This window comes from Castor canadensis, chromosome 16 (genome assembly GCF_047511655.1).
Source record: "Castor canadensis chromosome 16, mCasCan1.hap1v2, whole genome shotgun sequence".
NCBI classification, from domain to species: domain Eukaryota; kingdom Metazoa; phylum Chordata; class Mammalia; order Rodentia; family Castoridae; genus Castor; species Castor canadensis.
In genome coordinates this window covers 18,062,233-18,078,103 of record NC_133401.1, presented here as the reverse complement: position 1 = coordinate 18,078,103, position 15,871 = coordinate 18,062,233, and the positions used below count along the sequence as shown (strand labels likewise).

The 15,871-nt window shown below is 49.2% G+C and overlaps 1 protein-coding gene across 6 annotated transcripts in view; it reads left to right on the top strand.

Moving 5' to 3' along the window:
• Positions 1–15,871, top strand: part of Znf541 (zinc finger protein 541) — a 61,312-nt gene that overhangs the window by 33,245 nt on the left and 12,196 nt on the right. For 5 of the 6 annotated variants that reach the window (XM_074057833.1, XM_074057830.1, XM_074057832.1 and 2 more), the window contains 7 exons: positions 2,479–2,882; positions 7,007–7,250; positions 8,990–10,721; positions 12,630–12,688; positions 12,949–13,108; positions 13,390–13,563; positions 14,281–14,605. In XM_074057833.1, the coding sequence (XP_073913934.1) occupies positions 2,576–2,882; positions 7,007–7,250; positions 8,990–10,721; positions 12,630–12,688; positions 12,949–13,108; positions 13,390–13,563; positions 14,281–14,605 (3,001 nt within the window). In that variant the 5' untranslated portion in view covers positions 2,479–2,575. Of the gene's footprint in view, positions 1–2,478; positions 2,883–7,006; positions 7,251–8,989; positions 10,722–12,629; positions 12,689–12,948; positions 13,109–13,389; positions 13,564–14,280; positions 14,606–15,871 lie in introns of those variants that run through there. The other variant, XM_074057834.1, reaches the window with a different exon arrangement.

Here is a 15,871-nt window from a genome sequence, read left to right as displayed (position 1 = left end):
TTTTTTGATTAATTTTACTAGTTTAGATGTTAGGTAGTTTGCTTTCTTTCTCGTTTTAGTGTGCAGACATAAGATGTGCAATTAATCATCTCTTTCGCTGTACTGTTGAGAGCACCCCAAGCCCCTCTTTCTTCTTTTTTGTTTCAGTACTGGAGCTTGAACTTGGGGTCTACACCTTGAGCCACTCCACCAGCCCTGTTTTTGTGAAGGGTTTTTCAAGATAGGGTCTCATGAACTATTTGCCCAGGCTGGCTTCAAACTGCAATTCTCCTGATCTCTGCCTCCTGATTAGTTAGGATTATAGGCGTAAGCCACTGGTGCCCAGCCCTTCTTTCTTTAAATGATTCCAGTGCTGTAGTGTTTTGAGTCAGGGTCTCTGAGGTAAAGTCAATGCAGTTCCCTGGCTCGTGACCACATTTTGCCTGGGTGCTGGGCCTGTGTGACTCGTGCTTACCCTTCCTCTGCTGCTGACATCTTTTGGAACCAACCCTTTCCAGTAGGTCCTAGGGTTTGCTTTTCGCTGAATGTTCTGCAGTTCTGCTACTGTGTGTTAGAGTGAATCCATTTCTTCTTTTTGTAATTAGCATGTATTAATTGTACAAAAGAGCTTCATTGTGGTATTTCCATACATGTGTAAAATGTACTTTGATCATCTTCACCTCTCCCTGACCTTGAACTGCTGGCTCATCATTAAGCATATATGTTTAAGTCTAGATTTGCTGTCTCTGCAGTTACATTGTCTTTTGAAGATTCTCTCCTGCATTCTCTTTGCTTTGGACTCTGTTGGGTCAGTGGAATTAGATTCCACTAATAATTTGCCAACTTCTTGTTTCTCTTTTCACCTCTTTGTGTCTCTGTCCTGGATTCTAGGGGGACTTGCTCAGATTGCTCTTCCTGCTCATTGTTTCTCCAGCCCTGTTCGATCTGCTCTTCAGCCCTTCCAGTGAGTCTTCCAGTGTCTTTGGTTCTAGAAGCCCCTTTTGCTCCTTTTTAAAAGTGTCCATTCCTGGCCTACTGACATAGTGTCTTTTGATGCTGGGCTTTGTGTCTCTCCTTGTCCTGTTGTCATGTTCTTGGCCAGGTCTCCAGCTTCCTGAGCAGAGCCTTGCTTTTCATGAAGTTTCCTGTGGGTAGTGGGCTCTATAATAGTCCAAGTCTCCATTTCCTTCCTTCCTTCCTTCCTTCCTTCCTTCGTCCCTTCCTCCCTCCCTCCCTTCTTTCCTTTCTTTCTCTTTTTAATCTTTCCTTTCTCTCTCTCTCTCTCTCTCTCTCTCTCTCTCTCTCTCTCTCTCTCTCTCTTTCTCTCTCTCTCTCTCTCTCTCTCTCTCTCTCTCTGTCTCTTTTTTCCTTTCCCAGGCTAGCCTTGAACTTTGAATCCTCCTGCTTCAGCCTGCAGGAGATTACAGACATATGGGATTACAGACATATGCCACTTCAGTACCAGGTCTCCATTTTCAAAGACCCCAAGGCTCAAAGCTTTCTTTTCCCATATGACTATTATGACCCCAAGTTCCAGCCCCCAGGGTAGCATTCATTAATAGAAATATAATAGCCCTATGTGATTTAAAACTTTCTAGAATCCACCTTAAAAATAACAAACAAGACATTTAGTAACACATTTAACCCACTGTCTTTCAAATATTGTCATTTCCACATGTAATCTATATAAAAACTTTTAAATTTACATTTTTTTAACTGAACCTTTCCAGTCTAGGTTGTGATTTGCACTCATAGCATGTCTCCATTTTGGACAGTCACATTGCAGGTGTTCCTTTGGCTATCCCGGTGGACAACACTGCTGTAGGCCCTACGCCTGGGTCTGGTTTTCCCCTCTGGCCAGCTTGTGCCTACACCTCCAGCTTCAAGTTTTCTCATTGTTTTTGGGACTTGGGATTTTCCCTACTGTATTTTGAGTTTGTTTACCCATTAAAAATTATCTTCAGGCCAGGTGTGATGGATGCCTGTAATCTCAGCTACTTGAGAAGATGAGGTAAGAAGATCGAGGTTCAAGACCGCCTGAACAAAAAGTTAGCAAGACTGTATCTCAGAACAAGCCAGGCATGGTGATGCACACCTCTCCCAGCTACACAAGAGGCAGAGATAGGAGCATCTCAGTCCCAAGCTGGCCCCAGGCAGAAAGCATGAGAGCCTATCTGAAAACTAACTAAAGCAAAAAGGGCTGAGGGTGTGGCTCAAGTGGTAGAGCACCTGCCTGCCAATCTCAAGGCTCTGAGTTCAATATCCAGTACTGCTAAAGAAAATTCTTTTGACATATTTCCTGTGTTTATTGGTGGATCAGGATTCAGTCCACTGTGTGTGAGAAATATTTAGATCTATTCCTTACTCTTTTGCCCCGTTATAGATAAGGAAACAGGCTCCTGAAGCTCATGTGACTTGCCCAAGGTCACATAACTGTTCAGTGGCAGAGCACAGACCTAGTGGCACCTGTGATTCTGATTTCTCCCTGTTGGTTTTCAGGAACTAGTGCCATCAGTTATTGTCTACTCTCCGACTCCTTATACAGCCTGGCTTGTTTGCAGAGTGACTTTTGTCCAAGACCTGGCAGCAGAGAGCTATGGACCAGTACAGCCTTGGGGATGAGGGTGCCCTTCCATCTGAAATGCACCTCCCTTCCTTCTCGGACAGCCAAGGGCTGAACTGCAGTGACACCCTCAACCGGGATCTGGGTCCCAGCACGCGAGACTTGCTCTATGCTGGCCTGAGTGGTTTGGACCTGGACACCAGTCTCCCAGCACCTGACATGCCCAGCGAGGTTCTGGAGGACAACTTGGACACCTTGTCCCTGTACTCGGGGAAGGACGGTGACTCTGTGAAGCTGCTGGAGGAGTACGCAGACTCGGAATCACAGACTTCCTTTCAAGGTGAGTCTGTCAGGCCGGTGGAAGGGCTTGGTGGGTTGCTCACTGTTCCTGCAGCCAGCCAGGGATGAATCTGCGTGGGTTGGTTAAGAAAAGTCTCTCTTCTACAAGTGACACAGAGAACAGTCACTTTTCCCTGCTTCAGAATTGTTTCCATCTTCCTTGTAAAGGGGGTGAAGCACTAATCCTGGGAATAATGTTGAGAAACATGGATGTTTGTAGCTATCCTGATCTTTGGCCTGATAAGTGGGCGGACCCTTGTGTTCAGCAAGACTTTGCCATCTATCCTATCTCAAGGAGTCGTTTGGGGTCCTGTCCGTCCTGCTTCTTGGTGGTTAGCTTTCCTAGGCTTTGCTGTCTCTGTCCATAAAGTGGGGGTGGCACTGGCCCTGAGCCTCCCAGAGTAGCAGAAGTAAGAGGCAAGAGAAATGGCCTTTAGGAGCACTTTATAGACCCTGAGGCACTGGGCAGAAGACAGGTATGTGTGTGTGTGTGGGGGGGGGGGTGTCTGTTTTTTCTTTCTTTTCTGAGGGCCTGCACTCCACGGGCAATGTCATAGATATATAAAGGATAGCCAAGTGTGAGGCTTCGGAGACATCAGCAGGGCTGCAGGCGCAGGCCCGGGGCAGCCATTGAGGCTCTCAGACCAGCCCATAGAAGTTACCCAGAGATGCTAACAGTGTGAATATGTGCATGCCTTGCTAGATAGAGAAACTGGAACTTGTCTTTTCTTTTTGGCAGTGCTGCAGGTTGAAGTCAGGGCCTACTCTTATTAGGTAGGTGCTCTACCACTTGAGCCATGACCCCAGTCCTTTTTGCTTTATTTTTTGGTTTATTTATTTATTTATTTGTCTGTGGGACTGGAGTTTTAACTCAGGGCTTCATGCTTGCAAAGCAGGTGCTCTACCACTTGAGCCACACCTGTAGTCCATTTTGCTCTGGTTGTTTGGAATGGGTTCTCAAAAAACTGCCCAGGCTGCCCTCAAACCTCAATCTTCCCGATCTCAGCCTCCCAAGCAGCTAGGATTACAGGCATGAGCCACTGGCACCTGGCTGGTTTTAGTTTGTTTTTAGTAGTGTCTCATGCCTGAGGTTGGCCTCTGCTTCCCAAGTAGCTGTGATTCTAGGTGGGTAATACCATGCTCAGCTGTCACAGGTCTTGGTACAAGTCATTGATCTAGCTCAGCTTTCCTAATTTGTTTCCACTTGCATCTTTAACCTTACAGGAAAATGAACCCTCTGAATGTTAAATTTCAACTTTACACACTTCTCTTCACCTAAATGTAGTTCCATGTACATGTATAGGCTTATGTTAATTTCATTCCTTCCTCTCTCCCTTCCTGAGGTAAGGTTTTGCTGTGTTGCCTAGGCTAGCCTTGAACTCCTGGGCTCAAACACTCCTTTTGCTTCAGTCTCCTTCAGCTGGGACTACAGGCATGTACCACCATGCCCAGCTATCATTAATTATTTTAATTAGAAAAGTAATATATATTTCTTAGAGAAAACTTAAAAAATGAATAAGCAAGGAAACTCTCCACCCTGGCTCCCACACATAAACCCTTTAAACACATGGCTCATGTGTGCAGGTGAACATAGTTTTCTAGGCTTCATATTAAGTGTGCTGGGCTGGGAATGCAGCTGACAGGTGGAATGCTTGCCTACCACGCACACAACCCTGGGTTCTATCCCAGCACTTCGAAATAATAAAATCATTCATTTATTCTATTTGAATAACTTTTACAAATGTACTGGATCTGCCTTCACATGTGAAGGTAGACCATCCAGTTGTCATGGGACTAGCATTCCATTGACTGGCGGAGTGTGATTGCATTAAATTTTCTTTGGATTAGTTTCTCAAGCACACTGCTTTTCTGCAGATTGAGCATCTAACCACCTTTAGGCCTTCCTGACACTGATTTCCAGAAAGATCAAGTGGCTGCCCAGTCATTGACCATCTATCTGCCTGTTTCTCAGTGTCCTTGCTACATCTTTATGGCTTTGCTTTCTAGCTGAGCAGTTGCTTTGAGGCATGTGGAAGTAACTCAGTAAGGCTGGGGACTGGATCCAGGAGTCCATTTTTTCTTGTTTAAGTTTAACTTACTCAGCTACTCACCACAGTCATTTCTTGTATGAAGAAGATGAAGGTCAGGCAAGCCAAGCATCAAGTGACCTGGTTTCAAGTAAGTCTTGTTTCATTTCCTCTACTTCTGTCACTCACAGTCAGTGGTTTTGGATCTGTTAGTGTAGCATCCCTCACTGGCCTGCTCCCATGCTCTGGCCCATGGGATTCTTGGGGCCTATCTCTGTGACATCCCAGATATATGGTTGTTGTTACACTTGCCACCTCATGAGTTTGACCATCTTGTAGACCAGTCTAGGGGATAGAAAGTCTTCCATGATTCATTCATCTAACACACATTTATTGAGTGCCACTTCATGCCTGAATGGAACCTCCAGGGCCTGAGCGCCCAGCAGTGAGCTGCAGAGTCCCTATGTCCGTGGCCTGGATGTTTCTAGTGATTTAAATCAGCTTCCTGGACGCTTCATTCCCCTAACCTCACTCTGTCCCTTGGAATAACACAGAAGCAAGCTTCTTCCTCCACACGCTGGCCTTTCCAGCAATGAAGACACTTCCCTCTATTATCAAGTGTCCCCAGTTCCCGCAGCTGTTCTTCACCAGTACAATTTGTAAGAATGCCTTTGCCTCTTCCCCAAGGAATACAGAAAAGGTGGGAAATTCACACACACAAAAAGAGGAAAGTAAACCTGACCCATTGTTCTGTGAGTGTTTTGCACTCTCATTTCTTTTTAACAACTGGGTTCATTCTGTTTTGTACTAGGTCGTTCTTTTCGGTAGTAAGTCCCGAACATCCTTTCATGTCATCTGATATTTTTCTACAGTTTTATTTAAAAAGCTTGGGCCATTTAAACTCTAATGCAAGCCAGGCATGGTGGTGTACACCCACCGTTCCAGATACTCAGGAGGCAGAGGTAGGAGGATCTCAAATTCAAGGTCAGCCAAGGCAGTTAAGCTCAAAAAACAAACAAAAGGGCTGGGTGTTTGGCTCAAGTGATAGAGCTGCCAAGCATGCTGGAGGTCCTGGTTCCATCCCCAGCACTGGAAAAAATATCAAAAAACCCACAATGCAGTCACATTGGTGCCTTTTTTTCTTCTTTTTTTTTTTTTAATGGTACTGGGATTTAAACTCAGAGCCTACACCTTGAGCCACTCCACTAGTCCTTTTTTGTGTTGGGTATTTCCAAGATAGGATCTCTCAAACTGTTTGCCCAGACTGGCTTCAAACCTTGGTCCTCCTGATCTCTGCCTCCTGAGAAGCTAGGATTAGGTGTGAGGCACGCTGGTGCGTTATTTTCAGGTGTCAAGTTGTTTCAGATGTTTTATCAGGAAAAGCAATGGGATAGTTAACTCCCTTGCAACAAGATCTATGTAGAAAACTACATTTGAGGTCAAGAAGCCCAAAGCAGAACTGACCGGGTGAATGCAATGACTTGCTTTTCCATGGTTGGGACAGTGTATCTGCAGATTGGCCTTCTGAGAGAACCGGATGATGATGTAGGCCTCATGTCTGTCTTGCCATGCTGCCACCATCCCTCCACATGTCGCCCCAAAACCAGGCACAGTCCTACAGGTGTGGCCTGACCAATGCTCCAGTTCCTGCTTGTGCTCTTGAGCCTGTTTCCTGCATATACAAAGCTGGCTGCTAAAGTTTGACTGAGTCTTTTTTTTAAAAGCCATTCCTATGGCTTTTTTTTTTTTTTTTGGTGGGGGGTGGGATCAAGTTTGAACTCAGGACTTTGTACTTGAGTTCAACAGGTGCTCAGCTGGTGCTCTACCGCTTGACCCACACCACCAGTCCATTTTGTTCTGGTTATTTGGGAGTGGGGTGGGGGATGGAAATCTTATGAAGGCTTGGGCTGGCCTTAAACCTTGATCCTTTCAATCTTAGCCTCCCACGTAGGTAAGATCACAGTAGTAAACCACCAACAAAGCAGAGTGATCTTGGTTGACCCTCGAAAGGCCTCCACAGCTGAGAATTGTAGAGTGGGTCAGCGGTGCACTCAGGTTCCCCACTTGTGAATAACCTGTGCTTTCTCCTTCTGTTTAGAACTGGGCCTGGGTGCACTGAAGGTGCCTAAAGAGGCTGATGAAGGTGGCAGGGCCACCTCAGGGAGTGCAAGGAAAGGCAAGCGGCAGCACAGTTCGCCTCAGAACCCACTCCTAGACTGCAGCCTGTGTGGGAAGGTGTTCAGCAGCGCCAGCTCCCTTAGCAAGCACTACCTGACACACAGCCAGGAGAGGAAGCACGTGTGCAAAGTTTGCAGCAAGGCCTTTAAGCGCCAGGATCACCTGTATGTAGCAATTGGGGCAGGAACCACTGTGTATATGTGGGGTGGGGGTGCTGGTGTCCCGCCTTACTCCCCAGATGTGTGTGTTCCCTGTGCCAGGTGTCAACACCATCCCTCACACTGCCAGCTTCCTGGGACAGATATGGCTGTGTCCCAGACAAGTCGCTTTTCTGAGCCCCCAAATTCACATCAATGAGGAAGTCACTGCCTCGATTCACAGATGGGACCCTTGTGATTTAGAAACCTGTGATGGTTGGCTCCCAATGCATTGTGTCATGGAGTCTGGCTAACTTAGTAGAGAGATGTGCCAGTCCCTGGTAGGCATCTGAGGACAAAGCATCTGTGTTCCACGAGGAAAATGTATTGGGACAATGTAGCACACACATGATTCTGAAGTGCCTGTTCCCAGAACATGGCCAATGGACATTAACCTTGTTTTAAAATGCTTAACTCTTGATTTAAACAAAATCCTGATTTTATGAAGAAAGTCCAGAGGGTATGGCTTAAGTGGTAGAGCTCCTACCTAGCAAATACAAGGCCTTGTGTTCAAACCCCAGTAACACTAAAAAAATAAATAAATTACAAATAAATATATATAAAAGTAAAATGGGAGTCCAACTTAAGAGTTAACTCCTGTCTTTTAAAAAATACTGATTTTATAAAGTTAGTCCAACTTACTGGGCACCAGTGGCTCACACCTGTAATCCTAGCTGCTCAGGAGACAGAGATCAGAAGGATCACGGTTTGACGCCAGCCTGGGCAAATAGTTCACAAGACCCTATCTTGAAAAAAACCTTCACGGAAAAAAAAAAAAGGGGGGGGGAGCTGGTAGAGCGGTTCGAGGTATATTCCCTGAGTTCAAGCCTGAGTACTGCCAAAGAAAAAAAAAGAAAGAAAGAAAAAAAAGAAAAAGAAAGTCCAACTTAAGAGTTAGGGGCAAAATTGCCTTTGTATTTAAGTCTTGGGAGTGCTGATAAGCTTTTCTTGCCTGGGAGGGAAAGACAGACTGTTTTTAAGGCAAGAGGCCTGCAAGTGGGAGAGAAGGCCTTGAACATTCACAGTGCAGAGGGCTGTGACAGTCTACTTTTCTCTCTACCCTGTGTTCCAGCCCCACCTTGGGGAAAGAAAGTAATTTGCTCACTTACATGAGGGTAGCAGTCAGGGCTAGAACCTGGGTCTTCTGATGCCTGTCTGTTGCTTCTGGCAGAAGCAGGCAAAGGGCACCCTTTTGGGAGGCCATGTGCACTAGGATTGTGCAGAGAAGTGTCAGGACCCTGGTGGTGACAGGCTAGGCACATTCCCTGTTGTTTTTAGTAATTGGGCATCTGTCAATTGGTTTGGACACAGTCCTGTAGTATCTTCAAGTTGGCATCTCAGATGTGTTCTGCAGAGCTCCTCATAAGGCTATTTGAACCACAAAGGCTATGCAGGAATATAGTGTGCTGTCTCTCTCTCCCCATCTCTTTCTCTCTCTTAAATTTGCTACTGTTGTGAACCTAGTGAAGCTTTGTTTTTTTTCTAAAGTTGCCTTTGTGCCCGAGTCAGAACCTAGTTTGGGGTTCTCTGGATTTTTTTTTTTTTTTTTTTTTGCAGATAAATGTTTGTTAGAGGCCAGGGCAGCTGAACTGCTCCCTTCTATGTGGCTTGCACAGAGCCCAGCGGTCTTGGGTTGGGGGATGGGGGGTTGTGCACTGCGGTCCCCCAGCAGAGGCCCCTTTGACCGTCCCCGTGTCTGACTGCAGGACGGGGCACATGCTCACCCACCAGAAGACCAAGCCTTTCGTGTGCATCGAGCAGGGATGCAGCAAGAGCTACTGCGACTACCGCTCTCTGCGCCGCCACTATGAGGTGCAGCACGGCCTGTGCATCCTGAGGGAGGCCCCGCCGGAGGAGGAGGCCTACGGGGACGCCCCCCACGCAGGCGACCCGCCGCCCTCCAGCCTGCGGCCCCCTGGTCCCCCTGAAGCTAGGTCCCCCAGCGCTGTCTTGCCCAACCGTGACCTCCTGCGCTGCATCGTGAGCAGCATCGTCCACCAGAAGATCCCTTCTCCAGGCCCAGCCCTGGCAGGGCCTTTTGACGGCGAAGGGCGGGCCTGTGCCTGCCCCACGTCGTCGGGGTCTTGTGGCACCCCGGCTGCCAGCACCCCAGCAGAAGCCTCCGGCACCGAGGCGCCAGAGGAGCCTCTCCCCCCGCGGAAGGAAGCGGCTGGTGACGCGCGGGCAGGGCCATCCCAGGCTGCCGAGAACGGCAACCCCGACGCCCCGGAGCCCGAGCCCCCGCTGCCGTCCTCCCTGGAGGGCTGGCCCGAGGCCGGCGCCCTGCCCGCTTGCCTGCCGCTCTTCCGCGGCCCGGCCACCGGCTCCCAGGCCAGCCACCTGCAGTGGCTGCGGAGCCTGCCGGGCTGCCCCAAGAGCAAGGGTAGCAGCGTGCTGGTGGTGCACAAGCCGGCCCTCCCGGCCCGCGACGCCTCTGAGCCCGCCTGCGAGCCCAGCGCCCCGGCCGCGCTGGAGCCCTCGCCTGGCCCAGGTTCCGGCGCAGAGGACCTGCCACCCTTCCCCAAGGCATCCGGCGAGGCGGAGGATGACGGCTGGGCTTCCAGGAGGAGCAAGCTGGATGGCGAGTCGATCTCGTGGCCGAGCCCCGGGGAGCCCGGGCCCCAGGACGTGCAAAGCCCGGGCGGACCCCCCACCGACGCCACACCGCTCTTCCGGCAGCTCTTCCTCAAGTCGCAGGAGCCCCTGGTGAGCCACGAGCAGGTGCAGGTGCTCCACATGCTCACCGCCTCGCAACGGCTCTTTTCCCAGCGCCCCAGCGAGGGCCGCCAAGCCGCCCTTAAGTCGCAACAGGGGCCATGGCCGCCGCAGCCTCTGCCCGCTGTGGACTCTCTCCAGGGGGTCCCTGGACATCCAGAGCCCGAGGGGTCCCCAGCCCGCAGGAGGAAAAACACACCGGCAGTGTCCAGAGAGGCCTCCCCAGGGGGTACCAAGCGAGACGCAAAGGGCGGCCCCAAAGTGGCCTCTGCTTCACCATCCCTCTCAGCGCCTCTGGACCTTGCCCGGAATCCAGACGTCACTTCTCTAGCCAAGCACTTACGGTCTTCCAAAGGTGCCTTGGACCTGGGGGACGTCTTCCCTGCTGCCGGTGCATGGCAGTCCCAGTTAGGGGGAGAGGAGCCTCTGGGAGCCCAGCTGTCTGGAAAACAGGCCCAGGCCGAGAGTGGCACTGCCACAGCTTCAGGGGCCACGAGAGGTGACAAGGGCCCGGCCTGTCCCCGTGGTACAGGCTACAGGCTCTTGTCCAGCAACCCCAGGGCCCAGCGGTTTTCTGGCTTCCGGAAAGACAAGGTGAAGATGGATGTGTGCTGCGCAGCTTCTCCCAGCCAAGTGGCCATGGCCTCCTTCTCATCCACTGGGCCTCCGACAGATCCTGCTCGAGACATGAAGTCCAAGCTGACAATATTCAACAGAATCCAGGTACCAAGGCCCTCTGTCATGTGGCCTGAACCAAGCTTGGGAGAGTTTCCTTGGGTTTTTGTTGTAGCATTTGTTAGGTGTCCAGGCCTTTTAGTTCATCTTAGGGAATCCTTACATGGAAGGTTAAGGTTCCTAGACGTGGTTCTCTTCCTCCCCCACCCCCAAAACCAAAATAAAGCAAAAAGACCAGCTTGAGGATCATGCAGTTGGTGCAGAGGACTTTGTCACATAGTTATTTCATGAACTTTTTTTGCCTTGTTGCCTGCCATTTCATTCTGGGTTTAAGTTCTTCAGAGGATATAAAGGTAGTGACACCCCCCCCACACACACACCCCATCCCCCCCTTAATTTCTGCATGAAACAGCCTTAAGTTTTCTGATATTGTGTCTCGGTTCACACACATACAAGAGGGACCTGCTGTGTCCCTCACCCATGACCATTAGCCTAGGTCTTCCATGCACGGTGGCCAGAAAACAGGCTCTGAGAGCTTAGCAACTTCCCTGTAGCACCAGCATCCTTCCCATCATCCCACAGCTACCTCTGTTTTTTTTTTTTTAACAGATTTATTATCCAAATACTATATTGTTAACCGTTTCAAAATGTGCAGTTTGGTAGGCTTTAGTATATTCACCAGATTGTGCAGCCATCACCACTAATTGTCAGAACAATTTCTCTACCTCCAAAAGAAATCCTGTATCCTTTAATTACTACCCCAGCCTTATCATCCCCACATCTCTCCATGCCTCAAGTCCTGTGGATTTGCCAACAATGAGCATTTCATGTAAGTGGCATCACGCCATGTGGCCTGTTGTGTCTGGCTTCCTCACTCAGCTTGTATTCATGGCTCATGCATGCTACAGCATGTGTGTCAGGGCTTCGTTCATGTTTATGGCTGAGCAATATTCCAGTGGATGAATAGACCAGCTTTTATCTGGCTGTTCATTGGTGGACTGCTTCTGCTCTTTGGCTCTGTGAACAAGCTGCCATAAACATTTGTGTACAACTTTGTGTGTGGATTCATGTTTTCATTTCTAGCAAGCAGAATTACTGGGCCATATAGAAACTCAGTTTAATTTGAGAAACTGCCAGACTCCTTTCCAAAGTAGTGGTACCATGTTACGCCTCCCTCTGAGCTGCGAGGAGTCTGAATTCTGCACGACCTCCCCAGCACTTGGTCCTGTTCTTTTTTATTACTGTAGTCTTCCTAGTGCGTGTGATTCCTCATGATGGGGTTTTTGTTTTGTATCATTTTGTTGTTTTATAGTGAAAACAATAGTAAAGTTTGTTAGGAAAGGATTACACTTTGAGTAGACCGTACGTGGGTCATCTCTAGAGGGAGAACAAGAATGACTTAATTTTGTGTTTTTGAGAAAGGGTCTTGGTATGTAACCAGGCCAGCCTTGAACTCACAGTCCCCCTGCTCCGCTTCCCAAGTCCTGGAATTACAGGTGTGCTCTCTCATTATGGTGTTGATTTGCATTTTCTTGATGGCTAACCTTGCTGAGCATCCTGGCATATGCTTCTTAGCCATTTGTGCATCTTCATGGAAGAAATAGCTGTTCGGATCCTTTGCTCATTTTCACAACTGAATTACTGTGTTGTTGTCATTGAAGTTGGAAGAGTTCTTTACACATTTTGAAAGCAAGCCCTTTTATCAGACACATGACTCATAGATATTCTCTCCCATTTTGTAAGCTGTTTTTTCATTGTATCTGCTGTAGTGTTTGCAGGACAAAAGTGTTCAATTTCAATGAAGTCTTGTTTGGTCTCTTGTTTTGCTCTGGTGTTGAACCTAAGAAACCATTGTCTAATCCACCGCCACCTAGACTCTCTCTGAGTTGTCCTCTAACAAGTCTTCTGTGCCTTCTTGCTTCTGCTGTGTTGGCTCAGACATGTTTTCATCTTCAGGGTGGGAACATCTACAGGCTCCCCCATCCAATGAAGGAGGAGAACATGGCAGGTGGATGGTAAGTTAGTGAGTCCTCCCACCCCATCCCAGCAGTGCCCTCACACAGGGTCCTAGGTAGCTTTTCTGTGCGGTCCTGGGGAAGTGAGCTGCAAGCCTTCAATACTGAAGAGGATACTTCAGCCCTGTACATGGGTATGGCCTTCATATTTGAGCATTTATCAAGAGTTGTCAGTGAAGATGAGTTAAAAGCAGGACAAACCAGTGGTCAGAGACAGAATCTCATTCTCCTGTTCTCCCTCCTGCCTTGTCTACCCCCAGTAACCAGCCAAATGGCAGTCCTGCAGACTGGACAGAGCCAAGGAGCACTTACGTCTGCAAGAACTGCAGCCAGATGTTCTACACCGAAAAGGGGCTGAGCAGCCACATGTGTTTCCACAGCGACCAGTGGCCCTCACCTCGTGGGAAGCAGGAGCAGCAGGTAAAGGGGCCTGAACAGTGGCTTCAGGAGTTGCAGGCTTTGGGGAACAGATGACAGTGGCATTTATCTCAGGTTGAAGGCAGCATCTTGTTGGGGAGTGGGGAAGGTCTGGCAGGCTGGGCTGCCCTTGGTGGGCTACTGATTGCTGTGTAGGATTGCAACAGCTCCTCAGCCTCCCACCTTAGAATTCTACAGCAGCTATTCTGGTTGTCCTGAGGAACAGCTCCTCTGTCCCCAACCTGCTCTTTCTCCTTAAAAAGCCATCATCTCTCCATGTTTAGGTATTTGGCACAGAGTTTTGCAAACCACCAAAACAAGTCCTGAGGCCAGATGGGGATGGGCAGAGTCCTCCCGGAGCCAGGAAGCCCTTGGACAGCATGGCTGCAGCCCCCTTGGTGATCCCTGTGTCAGTCCCCATAGCTCCAGTCACCCGCTCTCTGGGAGGCATAGCTAAGGTGGGTGCTTATCTGCCTCCTCCTGCTGCTTTCTCCACCTGTTGGTAGAGGCTATGGGAAAACCCACCCCAAACGCACCAGGAAAACAGGACTCTAGAGGCATTGGTTTACACTTTCATTCAGTCATTCAGCACTCACTGAGTCCTGTGTCAGCCCAGTGCTGGGCAGTGCTGGGCCCAGGGGTGAGTATGATAGCCCAGCCCTGCTTCCTGGGGCTCCCAGCCCTGTGGAAGAGACTGACCTGAGCCAGACAGTGATGGGGAGCACTGTGAGGTCACGTGACTGGTCACATGGCTTGTCTCTTCTGCCCAAGCTGGAAAACCACACTGGACAAGCTCTGATGCACTCAGGGTCCCCTCAATCAGTGACGAGTCTCACTGTTGGGATCATAGGATTTTGTCACACCACCATGCATCATCACTGGCCTCCACTGCAACTACCCCCACACACCTCCAAACAGGAGCATGAGAAGGCTGCAGCCTCGGGACATCATGAGGCTTAGAACCCAGCTCCGGCTCCAGTGTGGCCAGACAATACAGAGAAGGCCCTGCTTTCTCTCCTGGGCTGAAGGCCCCCGTGTGGCCATTCTAAGTGGCCATGGATTTCCCTCCATCTCCATGGCCAGTCCCCTCTGTCCACTCTGTGCCACCCTGAAGACTGAGTGGTGTGGCAGGTGGCATCCAGTGACCCCTGTGGGTCTGGACTCTCCTTCACCAGGGACAAGAGAGAGATGGGGAAGAGAGAGACATCAAGGACAGCAGCCAGCAGAGAAAGCGGAAGAAGCGCCCACAGCCCAAGGCGCTGTTCATGCCTCCACCACCCTCCTCCTTGTCAGAGCCGGGCCCTGGGACAGGCTGCCACCAGAGCTGCCTCCGCTCCCCCGTGCTCTTGGTGGACCACCTCCTGAAGGGCTTGTTCCAGTGCTCCCCCTACACTCCTCCACCCATGCTCAGCCCCATTCGGGATGGCTCTGGGCTCTATTTCAACACGCTCTGTTCAGCGTCCCAAGCAGGGCCCCACCAGCTCCTCAGCTCTGGGCTTGGTGAGTCATCAGGCAGGGAAACTCTCCTTGGCCATAGATACTCCCCCTGTGGCATCTGGTCTAGCAGTTCTCTCTAGCCCTAGCTGTTTGGATCTCAGTGTTACTCACAAATTCCTTAGGTCCAACTGGGACTAGCACATCAGATGCTGAGAGTTTTCCACACAGAAAGAGGGCTGAGGGCATGGTTCAAGTGGTAGAGCCCCTGCCTAATGAGCACAGTGACTACTCTAGACATTTCATTTAAGTGGAATCGTACACTGTATGTGGCCTTTTGTGTCTAGCTTATTTAGTATGATGCGTTTTGGGTTCGTCATTCATTTTATGGTTGAATAATATGCCATTGGACAGACTGCATTTTGTTTGTTCATCAGTTTATTGGCATACAGGTCTTCTCCCTTTTGGCTGTCATGAATAACGCTGCGATGAGCACTGCATACGCCTTTTTTTTGAGGGCGCATATTCCTATTTCTCTTGGGTACCTAGAGTGAAATTCTGGGTCATATGGTAACAGTTTAACTGTTTGAGGGAGCCGCCAAGCTGTTTTGCAAAATGTTTGTGCCATTTTGGGTTTCCACTAGCAGTGTAGGACAGTTCCAATGCCTCCGCATCCTTGCCCACACTTGTTATGGGCTGTTGTGGTTTGATTTGTTGTTTCCTGGTACTGGGCATTGAACCTCACTTTCTAGGCAAGCCTCCACCACCTGAACCCCCGCCTCGGTCCTGGACCGTGTGTTTTGTTCTCACCATCCTTGTAGATGTATGGTGGTACCTCACTAAAGTTTTGATTCACGTTTCCCTAATGATGTGCAGCACTTTTCCATGTCCTTATTGGCTATTCCTATATCTTCTTACAAAAATGGATGAAGTTCAAGTTATTCTTTCTTTAGTTATTTGTGCTTTTGATGTTGAATGTGAAATGTTGCCTGACATAAAGTCATGAAATTGCTCCTATTATCTTGTGAGAGTTTTATTCTTTTTTTTTTTTTTTTTGGTGGGACTGGAGTCTGAACTCAGGGCTTCTCAATTACAAAGCAGGGGCTCTACCACTTGAGCACACCTCCAGTCCACTTTATTCTGGTTATTTTGGACATGGGGTCTTACAGACTGAATAGTCGAACCAGCTGGCTTCAAACCAAGATCTCAGTCTCCCAAATAGCTATGATTGCAGATGTGAACATCAGTGCCCAGCTATAAGCTTGATTCTAAATTCGGGTCTTTAGTCAGTTTTCAGTTACCTTTTATATACTACATGAGGTGGGGTCCAAA